At 41.8% G+C, this 14,490-nt stretch overlaps 1 protein-coding gene across 1 annotated transcript in view; it reads left to right on the top strand.

Moving 5' to 3' along the window:
• The window catches only part of F13A1 (coagulation factor XIII A chain), a 162,749-nt gene extending 148,694 nt beyond the window's left edge, over positions 1 to 14,055 (top strand). The window contains exons 14-15 of the mRNA XM_077770057.1: positions 5,602 to 5,738; positions 12,347 to 14,055. Coding sequence (XP_077626183.1) covers positions 5,602 to 5,738; positions 12,347 to 12,500 — 291 coding nt within the window. The 3' untranslated portion in view covers positions 12,501 to 14,055. The remainder of the gene's footprint in view (positions 1 to 5,601; positions 5,739 to 12,346) is intronic.
• Positions 14,056 to 14,490: the final 435 nt, after the last annotated feature.

Genomic DNA, 14,490 nt, shown 5'->3' with positions numbered 1-14,490 from the left:
CTTACTGGAAGTTTAGTGGTAACATAAGGTAATACTGAGAATGCTTCTTCAACGGATTTCAGAAAATAAAGAAGCTATTTTCATTTTAAAAATTACTATTTTTGCCTTTCTGCTGTCAGAGATGACAGCGTATGTAATGCTTAAAGATGAATGTTTTGGAGTCAGAAAAACCTAGATTCATATCTGTGTTCTTACAACTTACTAGCTCTGTAACTCGGGTCCTTTGATTATCTTCTAAGTGTCAGATCGACATCAGTTGAATGAAGATGATTATAATGTTTGCCCCCAAGCCCATAGGGAGGGCTGGAGGGAGGATTCAACAAGATAATGTAAGTAAAATTATAAGTACAATGGCTGCATCACTAAGTAAACACTAAAAATAATGAGAGGTGTTATTATGGCTATTACTAATTAGTAATTATCAATTAATTAATTACTAATAACTATTATTGCTATAATCGCTATCAGTATAGTGGGTGTGGTTAAGCGATGACTCTGGCACCAGATTGTATTCAAGTCTTACTTTGCCTACTACTGTCCATGTGAATTTGGACAAGTTACATAACTTCTCTGTGCCTCAGTTTCCTCATCTATAAAATGCAGACTCAGTATCTACCTCATAGGGTGGTGAGGTTTAAATAATCAATATAAGTAAATCACTTAACAAAATTGTCCAATAGAACTTTCTATGATTATGGGAATATGCTAAATCTCCACTGTCCAATATGATAGCCACTAACCATAGGTAGTTATTGAGTACTTGAAATGTAGCTAGTACAATTAAGGACTGAATTTTTAATTTAATTAAAATTAATTTAAAGAGCCCCATGTGGCTAGTGGCTACCATATTGGACAGTCCAGACTTAGAACACTGCCTGACTACTGTAACCATTAGTATTATGCAGTAAATGCTAAACTCAGCAGTGGTGGTACTGGTTCTAGTAAGCAGAGTTCACAAACAAGAAACTACTTATCACCAGCAAGGCTAGAGAAGAGAAAAAGTGTATTTTCCAGTAATACATGTAATACATTATTGATGGCACTTGAAGTTAGGGCCATGAGGTGAACTAATAAACTGTGTGAATTATATTGCCACCTAAACTCATCCCTTCTCAAACTTTTTCCTTCATTTCATTTCAATTTTAAATACAGTTATGCATATGCTCCATGGAAGAGATCTTATGATTTCCTACGAAGTAATTCCTTCCAAAAGTTTACATGTGTGTGTGTGTGTGTGTGTATGAGCATTAGTAACTATCCTGTTCACCAAGAATCAAAATAGCTACTAATTCAGGAGGTCAATATTGGTGAATGATATCTAACTTGGAAAAGCATCATATTTTATGTCAATATTTTAAAACATATTTTTATTGTGGCTCCTGGCTCAGTCAGTTAAGTGTCCATCTTTGCCTCAGGCCATGATATCATGGCTTGTGAATTCCAGCCCCACATTGGGCTCTGCACTGACAGTGTGGAGCCTGCTACGGATTCTCTCTCTCCCTTTCTCTCTGCCCCTCCTCTGCTCATGCCCTCTCTCTAAATAAATAAAAACTTAAAGAGAAAAACCAGGTATTTTGGGGCACCTGGATGTCTCAGTCAGTTGAGCATCCTGACATGATCTCATGGTTTGTGGTTTGAGCCCTTGGTCAGGCTCTGTGCTGATAGCTCAGAGCTTGGAGACTGCTTCAAATTCTGTGTCTCCCTCTCTCTCTGCCTCTCGCCTGCTTGCACTCTCTCTCTATCTCCTAAAAATAAATAAAAACATTAAAATTTTTAACAGATATTTTCGTTTATTTTTTAAAACATTTACTTACTTTCACAGAGAGACAGAGAAAGAGCATGAGCAGAGGAGGGGCAGAGAAATAGGGAGAGAGAGAATCCCAAACAAGTTCTGTGCTATCAGCACAGCACAGAGCCCAACGCAGGGCTCAATCTCACCCACCATGAGATCATAACCTGAACTAAAATCAAGAATCAGATGCTTAACTGACTAAGCCACCCAGGTGCCCCCAAAACAAATATTTTTAAATGGGATATTGGAAACAAGAGCCATCAAACACATGGAAAAGACTTTGATGTCATGCAAAAAAGACTTTATCCTTTTCTTTGACCTGAGTAATAGCCACCCTTCTCTAAAGTAAGTATACATAAAAGTTTCTTCCTGACCTAACTTTCTCTGGATTATTCAGGGCTTCCTTTATTTAACTTTTTATGACAGCAAGAAAATCCAAAATATAACTACAACGATATGGAATTATTTTTACAGCATGAAAGAAAGGGGAACAGTGGAGATTCCTTAAAGAATTAGATTTGGACAGACATTTTCATCCACCATGGCCTCCTCAACATTTTGCAGATACCATAGCATGGCGATTTGCTCAAATCAGCACATACTGTGAAAATACCATGTGTGAATTCCATTTCCTTCAGAGAAAGGAAGGGACATATCTCCACTTAATTTCCCTAAACAAAAAATAGTTAAATGTTAGGCAGGATTTTGTATTTGTTTGGATTGAGTCTCTAGGGTTCATTATCACCTCAGTAGTCAGGCAAAGGAAGTTAAAATTGTAGGTGCAGGAGATGAATGTTGGGAAAGGGACAATGAGTNTCCTCTCCCAAGCCTCCTACACACTCCAGTGTTAGGAAAGCCTGGACAGTATTTGCATGCCCATGGTAGCAACTGGCTATGAAGATAACATCTGAAAGGAAACTGTTTAGGCATGACACATGAAAATATCTGAGAAGGCTTAATCTTTGAGTCATCGCCAGATCTAAAGCCTGTCTGTGGAGGCCTAAGCACAAGCACCAGTCTCTCAAACACTAAATTTCCCCATCACTGTCAAGAGTAACCTAGAAGGATGCACTTTTCTTTCCACAGTGCAGGAATCTTCCTGTAGAGCTAGCCTTACCGTATGTAAATGATTCTTCACCTGGAGCCCAAGGGCCCAGCAAGGGCCAAGGATAGACCTTCTAGGCCTATAATGAATCCCCTAAAACCACAAGTGAGAGGTGTATGTATCTTGTATTCGTCACTGTATATGTCTGTGTTGAGGAAGGGTCAGTATTATCAGATTTTTTTTAAGGGGCTTATGTCCATGCTTGTGATAGCATGCCATGAAGAGAGCAGATGGCTTCAAAATAGTTCCTTCCTGAAATTAAAAGCATCCTAGCTGACTTCTACCAACAGCCTCTCTGAAACAGCCCCACTTTCTCCAATTTAGTTTTGGTAAACATTATCTTTATCTTGTATTTTTTAAATGCGAAAATGTTCTGAATTTTTTTTTCCCAACTTAGGAAAAATATGTTGGCCACACTTGAGGATTAAGCTGAGAGTACTAAATAACACTAAATACTAAATAAATAATAAAGAGTAGTCTAGGGGCGCCTGCCTGGGTGGCTTAGTCGGTTAAGCGTCCGACTTTCGCTTAGGTCATGATCTCGCAGTTTGTGGGTTCGAGCCCCGCGTCGGGCTCTGTGCTGACTGCCAGCTCAGAGCCTGGAGCCTGCTTCGGATTCTGTGTCTCCCTCTCTCTCTGACCCTCCCCTGCTCGCGCTGTCTCTCTCTCTCTCTCCTAGAAATAAATAAAAAACATTAAAAAAAAAAAAAGAGTAGTCTAGTAATGCACTTCTGTACTTCCAGGATCTCTATCGATAGAGTCAGGACATCTTGGGAGGAAAGTGAAAATTTCAGCCTGTCTTCCAAATGTGTTGTCTGCCTCAGAGATTTTCAACTGAGGAGCAGTTTTCTAAGTTGGTTCCTAGAAATCAACAGGGGTGCTTAAAATAAACTTATTACAAGCTCTGCCTGTGAATCTGAGTTAATTGCTTGGGAGTGGGCCTAGACCTCCATGATTTTTAAAGTTCCCCAGGTGACTCTATGTGCATGTCCAGCTGAAGACCACTGGTGACAGGCTAGACACACCACGTGGCATACAATCTGTGCTCTCTTGGTGACACCTGCTGTGGTCACCACCATGACCATTGCTCCACCCCCTGATCCCTCTGACCACAGCATCCCCCCACTCCTCCCCAGCAGGTGTGGATTTGAATGTAATAAACGTGGAGCATTGACTGCACTTTTCATTTTTCTCATAGATCTTTAAAATCCCATAGACATAAATTTAGACACAAACTGTGTCTTAAACAGCAAAGCCATGAAGATTTATTCTTTACTGCAGATTCAGTAAGTGAGAGTCCTTTTCTCTAGGCATTATCCTTCCTCTTTCCCTCTATTCATAAGAAAGGCTCATTTCCACATAATTTTTTCTATAGTATATGCCTGCTTAAAGAAATGGGGTATAACAAAGGCTGGGTTATGTAGAAAATGCAATCGATCAATTCCATTGTTAAGTAGTAAACTTAATTTCACAAATGTTTGCTGGGCACTGGCTAGATGTTGGAGTCGAAAGTGCACTAAAATATGAGGAGAATAAAGCAAGCTACTTTCAACATTGCTATTCCAAAAGCAGTATGAGCCATAAAGTATGGAACTTCTGCCTCATGATATGCAGTGTGTTATCTGTTTTATATGCATTTTCTCATTCTATCCTTTTCTTAGGAAGGAAGAACTACTATTATTATTGTGTTCCCAAGTTGTATAGAGCTTATACAGATTCATCCATTGGGCATACATCCTAAACAAACAAGCAAACCCCATAGCCAACTGTCCACTTTCCAGCTCATCGTGTTGGTGCTGGGAAGGCATACCATTCCTGGCACCTAATATAACAGCCAAAGACCAAATAATAATAGCCTTCCACATTGATGACCCCATGGGAATGTCAGTCCAGTCTTAGAGACAAGAAAACTGAACCTCAAAAAGGTTGAGTAAGTCACCCAAGTCCCCACCACTAGTAAGTGTTGAACTGACACTGAACTTGGGCCACCTCATGTGACACTTTGCCAAAAACCCAATCCTTCTGGGACTTGTCATAGATAAACTCACAAACAAAGAGCTTTACACTCTTCTGGACTGAGATGTTGTAGCTGCAGATGAAATGCCTTTTTTGCCTATTTTAGCATCCAGATTCCTTTTCTTCAAGTTCCACAGTGATAACTCCCTCTTTGGCCATATTTCTCCCAAATGTGCCTAAAAGTAAGAAGGCTCAGGCCCCCTGGAGTGATCTCTTCCTCTTGAACTCAGGAATTCCCACACAGACACACACATACAGAGATACACACACACACACACACACACACACACACACACACACACCGTGTCCTGTCAGGAAACTTGAGTCCTGTCCAGAAGCAGAGTTTGCCTGGCCACCCTCACGATGGAAATGTGTTGCTACACCAAGTGCACTTCCACCTCCTGCTGATAGAGAGCAGCTGGTGGTCACGGCTATTAACCTGAGCTCTAATTAGGGTGGTTTTTCTAATGAGAAAAAGAGTGTGATCCTAATTAGTAATTTTCCATCTTTGTCTCAATAGTTATCCCCCAGTCAAAGCAATCAGCTAGCCTCATCATCCTGGTTCCATTGCCAAAAAATAACCATTCTGTAAAACCAGCAAAAGTGAAGATGGTTAGGGACACAGGAGAGCAGAAAGCTTTTATGTGCTGCTAATAGCTGCATTTTCCTCCCCCAACTCATGTCTTAGGTCCGGGGCTCTAGGATGGTTGGTTCTGACATGGTGGTGACAGTTGAGTTTACCAATCCTCTAAAAGAAACTCTGCGAAATGTTTGGATATACCTGGATGGTCCTGGAGTGATGAAACCAATGAGGAAGATGTTCCGGTAAGGCCTGGGCTGGGGACTGAGAAGGTGAGAAGAGACATAGGCAAGTTTATCATTTCTGTCTTTTCCAAGCTTACATCTAAGGCCCAGTGAATGTGTCTGAGAAGTTGTCACCTTCTTATTGGCCATTAAGTCATGGGGTAAAAGTAGGGTTGGCTTGACTGGCACTTCCATCATTTAATCCATAAAACTACCCTAATGAGGTAGGTGCTATTAGCATCTCCCTTGGGGTAGCTGAGGCTTTGAAGGGTCGGCTGAATTGGCCTGAGTTTCACAGCTTATAAGCATAGTGCTGGGGNCCTAAGCGAAAGTCGGACGCTTAACCGACTAAGCCACCCAGGCGCCCCAGTTTCACAGCTTATAAGCATAGTGCTGGGACATCTGGTGGCTCAGTCGGTTAGGTATCCATCTTCGGTTCAGGTCACGAGCCCCACATCAGGCTCTGTGCTGACAGCTCAGAGCCTGAAGCCTGATTCAGATTCTGTGTTTCCCTCTCTATTCCTCCCCCACTCAAACTCTGTTTCTCTCTCTCTCTCTCTCAAAAGTAAGCATTAAAAAAATTGTAGTGCCAAGACTCAGACTCAGGGTAGCTGATTCAGAACCTAGGTCTCAAGCATTCTGCCATGCTGCCTCCTCAGGTAGCAGTGCTATTAATATCTGTTGAGTACCTACTATGTGGCAGATATGATGCTGAAAGATGTCCTTTGCAAGGGTCCTTTCTTCCCAGTGCCAGCCCCCAGATTTTGCTGACACACACAAACACACTCTAGAACCATTGCTTTCAATAGAATAAAGGTGAGCCTCAAGACTTGCAAACTTGGTTCCCAAGGAATCTTGGGCTCTGTGATAATATGAATGAAATTATTTCATCTACACCTAGCATGATCGGGTTATGCCCTGCAGTTTCTGCGACTTCTGCTGACAAAGTGTCACTCAACAAGACAGCCCATTTCATGGTCAGATAGCTCCAATTGTTAGAAAAAAGTTCTACCTCTTGATCCTACCCAGTGATCCTAATTCTGTCATTTGAATAGGCACAGAACAAAGCCCAACTCTCTTCCACCTGGTGCCCTGCAAACATTTGCAAACAACCATCACATTTCTCCATACCTCCCCTGACCCTTGATGGGGCTTTAGCTTTCCCCATCTCCCACCTACTCAGGTTTGTCAGGGCTCCTCTGAAAGTGTGACACTCAGAATAGATCCCAATCTTTGAGGTTTATTACTTTCATTTCTACCACAAATAAATCCCTGTCAGCATCAATCAATCTAGCCTATTTCCTGTGGGGTGACCTTCTAAAGCAAAGAAGGGGAGGTGGAGGGCTGCAGAAAGTACCTGATGATATGTTAGGAAACTCCTCAACACCCTTTCTGGAAGCTACCCCGCCTCTGAATCTGTAGGACTAGGCCAAGGCCTCCTTCACCCCTTCTGGGATGCCTTTAAAGAACACTTTGCCCACTAAGTGCTCTCTGCATTTCTTTCAAGTACAGTGCTCACAGCCTTTGCAATCACATTGTCCAAGAGATGCCCACTGCCTGTGAATGCAATAAACAACAGAGAAAATAATTTGAGTGCTTTTCAAAGAATGCAAGCACGGAGCATCTGGGTGGCTCAGTCGGTTAAACATCCTACTTCGGCTCAGGTCATGACCTCGAAGTTTGTGAGTTCAGGCCCTGCATCGGGCACTATGTTGACGGCTCAGAGCCTGGAGCCTGTTTCTGATTCTGTGTCACCCTCTCTGCCCCTCCCCTGCTCATGCTCTGTCTCTCAATAATAAATAAATGTTGAAAATTAAAAAAAAAAAAGAATGCAAGCACAAAACATAAAACCCTTCCTGTACTAATAGGAAAATTGCAGGGAAAAAAGAATTAAATTAGAAATCATCTTCAGCCACAGGGAGAGGTCAGCAGTGATAGACCTGCTTTTTCAGAACTGACAGCCTCACTCACCCCTTCTCTCACCTTCCCAGTTGAATCAGATGCAAGAATTACTCAGGCAAAGTGAAACATGTTTCTTCTTCAAAACAGCCCCCTGCTGCATCCAATTTTTCCTTCTCAGACAGTAACCCTGGAAGCTTCGTCTGAGGCTACTGAACCTCCTGGTCCCTGTAGACCTTGGCTGTGCCCCAAATCCCACCTTGATCACAGGCCAATGCATAAAAAGAGACCATTTGTGTGTTAGAAGAAAGATTAATCCTCACACGGTACAAAGACCCACTATTTGGGAGGCACCGGGCTCCAAGTGGGTTGAGTGTCTAGGCACTTACTGTTAATATCTTACATTGGAGTAGGGCAAAGTGGAGTGAATCATGGAAAGGATGGAAGAGTCCAGTCTCTAAATGGACACAAGACAAATGCCCTGCCCACCCTCTTCCTTAAGGTGCTATTGGTAGTTACTTCCAACACACTGGTCTATGGCAGATAGGTAACAAACAGAAAGCCAGGTCCTCAATCTGTTACGGGAATCCAGATCCATAAGATGGATCTCTCAATGCAAGGATAGCTTTATTTCTATGAGACTGTCAAAAATTGGAGAGAACTTGAGAGAGAAAATATTTACTACCTAGGGTGAGCTTGAGACTTCGGAAAGAGCACTATTCTCTCTGTCTCCTCCTGACTCCAGCACACACATTCACAACCAAGACCTGAGCCAGCCAGCACCCACTTCCATATTGTCAGATAATTACAAGCACTCCAGGGTACCCTCTGCTGCCAAGATCTGATCTAGAAGTGGCAGATCCATGTAACAACTTGGACCCTTAAAAAGAGAAGCTCTTCAGAAGCAGAATTCTCCATAAGAGCGTATTCCTTTCTAGGATACACATCTTGAATCATCAAGAGAATCACTACCCCCACCTATCCAACCACACTCCTGCCAGGGCCCTAGAAGACAAGGGGTCTCAAGCTTAACGCAGGAGGCCTGGAAGGCAGGAGCCAGAGAATTGAACTAGGAAACAGGGAAGACAGTGGTGCTTCATTCCTTGCTCAGGGTATGAGCCGACTGTGCTCTGAGATGGTTTACCTTCCTGCCTTCTCCCACCACCTCCCCCCTATCTCAGATGCTTGGAAATGCTGCCCCCACAGACTCTCAGCTTTCAGTTTCTGCACTTGATCCTTCCACAGCATCAAATAATTCATCTTCCAGATTCATTTTTCTCTTTAAAAAATGATCAGGTTTGGTAAGTTATTTCAAGAGAAAACCTCCCTGACTTTGTAAATTTTGTTTTAAATTTTGTATTTCTCAAGTAGGACAGAAGCTGAGGGCTAGACACATGGAGAACAACCTATAGATAGTTACAGTTTATTGTATTAATAATCCCATTTGCCTGCGTGCATTCAAGATGATAAATGGCCAGCATATCTTGATAGCTCAGCACATTAACTGAGAACCATTTATCACAACATCTATCCCCAGGCAAATAGGATTATTCCAGTATTACTCCACTACCAATATGGGTAAATGATTCTTTTCCCTTTCTGTACATATTTATCTATAAGTAAATGCATACTTGGACATGCAAAGGTATCTTCATGTATGAATATCTTTGTATGATTCTCTTGAGTAGGCATGTATACATGTATGAAATACATGTACGAATATCATTATGAGGATGAGTATAAGACTAAGAGTGAATAATGAAGTGAAGCTCAGGGATTATACTTTCTGTTGGAGGTAGTCACCTGCATTACATGGCCCCAGGCCAGATATTTAAGAAGGAGACTTAGAAAGAAGAAGAACACTATTTTGCTAAGTGTTTCTGATTGACCACTTGGGGAAACCAGGGAAGAAAGAATGAATGGTCAGGGTAAAAATAGCACAGCTCTTGAGAAATAAATATCTCAAAAATATGTGTTCATATTGAATTAATCACTGTAAATTAAGGACAGAGAACTGTTACTCCGCAAACGGGCAGGAGGAATTTACGTTCCTAGTTATCTTGCAGAGTTCAGGCAGAGGAGGCAATAACCACAAAGGAGATGGTGGTAATATACACAGCAACAACAACACTAATACTTTTCTAAGCAACACTGAGCACTTTACCATATTTTGCCATGCTTCCAAGTACAGTACAAATAATAATTCACCCCCCCCACTTTATTCAATACTCCACAGTGTCTGCTTTTTATAGGTGAAGAAACCCATGGTGAGGTCAACGTTTTTCAAGCCTTGAATCATAAAATCAATTTACTGAGTTTGAAAAAATACCTATGTAGGGGACGGGTGTGCACTTCGCACACAATTTGATTATATAATGGATGAAAATAATATATAGAACCACATTTATAAAGAACAAAAATAAAGAAAAGAATTAGCAAATACCAAATTAAGTAAGACATTTAGACCAGCAGTGTCAAAGTCAATGCCTGGAGCAACTCCAAAGAGAGGAGTCCCCAAGGACGTATATGCCTTTCCCAATTCACTGGGCACAGAGATAAGAGTTTGAAAAGAATTTCTTATTTACTGTCTATATTTCTAAGATTTGAGGGCATTTCCCCTTTTTTGTCCCAAAGAATGTACACCCACCACCAACTAAAATACATAGGTTTTAGCCCTATTTGAGGAAATTTGGGGGTTCTAACTTTACACAGAATAGGTCAAGCAGAGGTATGGGGCTCCATATTTCTCCCTATACTTTGGCTCTGTTCAAGGTGATGTTCTATGGCCTTATGGCCCCGGTTCCCAAGGGTAAATGGGCACTTACATAGCTGAGGTTTCTGAACCACTCCAGACTTTCCTTGGCAGTTCCCCTTCCTTGTAACCACCCAGTCTGAAGCTACATCATCCCCAGCTCTTTTGATTCCTCAGCCCCTTCATGATACTAGTAGTAAGTGCCCTCCTCTAGCGATGTATTCACAGAATGCCTCTGTACAACATGTCTGTCATTTCTGAGCATGAGCACACTCTTCATGGCCCCCAACATGTCTTTGTTCTTCCGTAGTCTGGGACTTCCACAGACTGTGACTGTGGAAGATTCCATAGGATCTCATTTTCCTCACCTGTGAAATGAGGCCACTAGACTAAGTGATTTCTAAGTCCTTTCCAATTCTGATGTGCTGTGCCTCAGTAATCCCATGAAAACAGGTCCCTTTTCTATCTAATATACACATGGTGGTCTCCCTTCATCTCCCCAATGCTCTCCCAGAGAAATGCTGGCCCAGGATCCCTTGAAAAGACACCCAGCACATGTCCTCCCTGAGGGTCAGAGAGCAGACCAGGAATCCTCCATGAACAACACTGCAAGAAGCTCCTAATACTGAATAAAAGGGTATCTGTTTTTCTTGGAAAAAAAAAACAAAAACAAAAACAAAAAACAAAAAAGCAAGCACAGTGGTCAGAACTCATTTTTTGGTGAATATAGTATGAAATACAATAGTAGAAAAAGCATGAATTTGGGAATCAGAAAAACTTGAGTCCAAAGTTTGTTTCTGCCCATTAATAGCTGTGTGCTCTTGGAAAAGTTGCTTCACTTGTTTATCCTTCCTTCTTTTCTTCCCTTCTCTTTTCTTTTCATCTTTTTTTGAGAGAGAGAGAGAGAGAGTGAGCATGAAAACAGGGAAGGGGCAAAGTGAGAGAGAGAAAGAGAATCTTAAGCAGGCTCCATGCCCAGTGCAGATCCCAACCTGAGGCTCAACCTCACAACCATGAGATCATGACCTGGGTGGAAATCAAGAGTTGGACTCTTAACCAACTGAGCCACACAGATGCCTCTCCTTCCATTTTTCTTAACTATTAAATCTGTTAGATAGTATATATTTCAGAGGACTATCATGCATATAAAACCTACACGTAACTTCCTCCTGAGGCTTCCATAGTGTGATATATGTGAAGCACTGAGAGAAGCCTAAATCCCCTCAACCCTGATTGACCTCAGTCATTCACTGGAGTGGGCTTGACCATGAAGCTTATGAAAACCTCAGAACATAGGCTGCAGAGGAAGAGGAGAATACCAGAACCATTAAAGACCAGTCCCATTATCAGGATGGATACAAATGAGTAGCAGAAAGATACATGGTCAAAGGGACCCATTTTGTCGGTTAAACAGGGTTATGAATTATAAAGCATGTAAATACTCCATCAGTTGGCAGCAGGTAGGGTTATGTTGTAGATCTTGAGAGTGGGAACAATGTTGAAATTGGCAATAACTAATTAGAGTATTAGGACTTCAGCAAAGGCAGCTGGGATTCAGCTAAGAGTCTAATCCAAGAGGGAGCCAGAGTGGCCCAGAGAGAGCCAAGGGAGATCAGTCACATCCATGAGCCTGCTGTGGAGGCTGAGGGACAAGCTAGAATTGAGTTGGCTCATGATTGGTGGGAGGCTCAGCCTAGCTTCACCAGATACTGGATGGACCACATCTACTGGGCAGCCAGTTGATGTATCCAAGTGGAAGGAACCATGACCCAATGGGTCTGTCTCTGGCACATTCCCATATAGGGGCTTTATTTGCATTGGAACTTTTGGAATCAGCCCTTTATCTTCTAACCACCATCCACAGAGAGAAAGACAGCACAAGACTCGGGCAGGGGTTTTTGCTGCTTCCTGATCAAGGTGGGAACTGGATCTGCCTTTCTAGAGAGTAAAATTTTTCCTCTCTTTTCCATCCTTTCAGTGAAATCCGGCCCGACTCTACCGTGCACTGGGAAGAAGTTTGTCGACCCTGGGTGTCTGGCTCTCGGAAGCTGATAGCCAGCATGACCAGTGACTCTCTGAGACACGTGTATGGCGAGCTGGAGTTGCAGATTCAGAGACGACCTTCTGTGTAAATGCACAGGGGGCTGAGATGGACTCGGGCACTGAGCCCCTTCCAGTCTTGGCTCAGGAAATTCTAATGCATAAAATAGTAGTCAGCTCTTGCTTTAACTTAGGTGTGAAGACCCAGTCAGGATTGCATGGGGCTCCAGAGTGAAGATGCCATGCATTTCAAACATGACTTTTCATTGTGACTATTCAATATGGAAGTTAGTTTTTAATTGCTCCACCTTCCAAAGAATTCTGAGCATTAGCTTTAATTAAGCTCTAATTAAGTTCTCATAGCTCATAAGAATAAAAGTCATCATTTATCATCACAAATGGCTGTAGCTCCAAATATCAGAGGACTTCCTTTAACAAGGGGATTTGCTCAATACCTGACTTCATGTAAAACAAGACTCTGATCTCCCACTCAGCCTTTTGGAGGTAATATACTCCCCAAAAGGGATAGAAGCACATGATTTGGGCCCTAGAATTCTACTCCCCCTTTTTGGAATTAGATTCTACTCTCTGTGTCAGAATATTTTTCCCAGGAATTGAGTACAACATCATTTTTCTTCCTGGCAAAGCCAGGGCAAGGTCTTTCATCTTGCACCTGCAGCAAAGCAACTGCCTGCCAAATTTCACAGATTTACCTTGTGAGAAGATGTGGCCCCATATTAACAAATTGCATTTGTGGGAAACTTAATCACCTACAAGGAGAAAAGATAGCAGGTGCAATACTCAGATCTATTAAATAATGTAGTTTTATGGTGTGTTCTATAGGAGGTGTCACACTGTGGCCTGATCAGCAGGAACCAATATCCCTTACTTTAACTCTTTTGAGGCTGCAATACTAGAAAGTAACAAGGTGACTTGGGACAGGAAGAATGAGGAATTAATCTCCTTAATTAGTGATTATACTTCATCTGTCTCTCTGGGATCCTTTCCTTCACACAATAATGTCGGCCCAAGTACATTTTTAGAGATAGAATAAGCCCTACAAGTTGGAGACTCTGGCAGATTTAGTGGTCAGACATGTGGAAGGATGGGCAACCACTAATTCCCTGCTGTCCTTCATATCACTCATGTTGAGACATCAGCTTAGGACTCAAGCACTGAAAGGTAATATGGATTGTATCTTACAAATAGCCAGTGCTACCACAGACCCAATGACAGAGGATGCTAACATCGTTTGTATTACACTACAAGATTCCAACAGGCAAGGCTATCAACTATTGATTTGCAAGGCTGACTTATGGCCAAAATTACCCATTGATAATGCCTAGGGTGTGATTCTTAGCAAAAACAAAGCACAGTGGGGAAAGCCAGAGTGGAATTTTCTGTTTTATATAACCACATTTCTAAGCCTTTGGCACTGTTCCCAGCACGAGGAATCCATGAGGGGTAGTGGGTCACCTCTGTAGTTGCATCATACCTAATTCTATTAAGTAATCTCCCAGCTTTCCAATACTCAATTTTAAAGTGAAATGCATCTTGCTATACTGTTAAACTGGCTTAATATAGTGTATTCTTATTAAGTAGACTGTAATCAAAGCTTCAAATAAAATTCAGCTGATTGTATTTGCATCTGCACAGAAATGAACACTTTTAATTTTCAATAGAATATAATACTACAAACGCTCAAGAAACCACCCTTCCTTAGCAGTAGATAACTCACTCTGGCAAGGAAAACAAACCTCTCCCCTTTAAAGGAAATTACTTTAGTCTGTACTCATGTCACAGCTAGCTTTTCTTACTGCTCTCTTTACATCTTACTAACCACAGTCAACAAAGGAAGAAGTATACATACTTAGTTCAAAACCAGCATCCAGAAACTGCAAAATCTCTGTAGATACTTTCTTATGAATGCTCTCCTGAATCATTATGGTGAATCAGTGGAAAAACCAGCAAGAATACCTATCATAATGAATATCTTTTGTGGTCTTAAAACAGAGGTGGAAAATATATGGCAAGTATGTATGGGGGATCCCACATTCATGGCAAACATCACTGAACAATTGC

Source organism: Crocuta crocuta, unplaced genomic scaffold (genome assembly GCF_008692635.1).
Source record: "Crocuta crocuta isolate KB4526 unplaced genomic scaffold, BGI_CrCroc_1.0 scaffold24, whole genome shotgun sequence".
NCBI classification, from domain to species: domain Eukaryota; kingdom Metazoa; phylum Chordata; class Mammalia; order Carnivora; family Hyaenidae; genus Crocuta; species Crocuta crocuta.
This window is presented reverse-complemented; position numbering and strand designations above follow the sequence as displayed.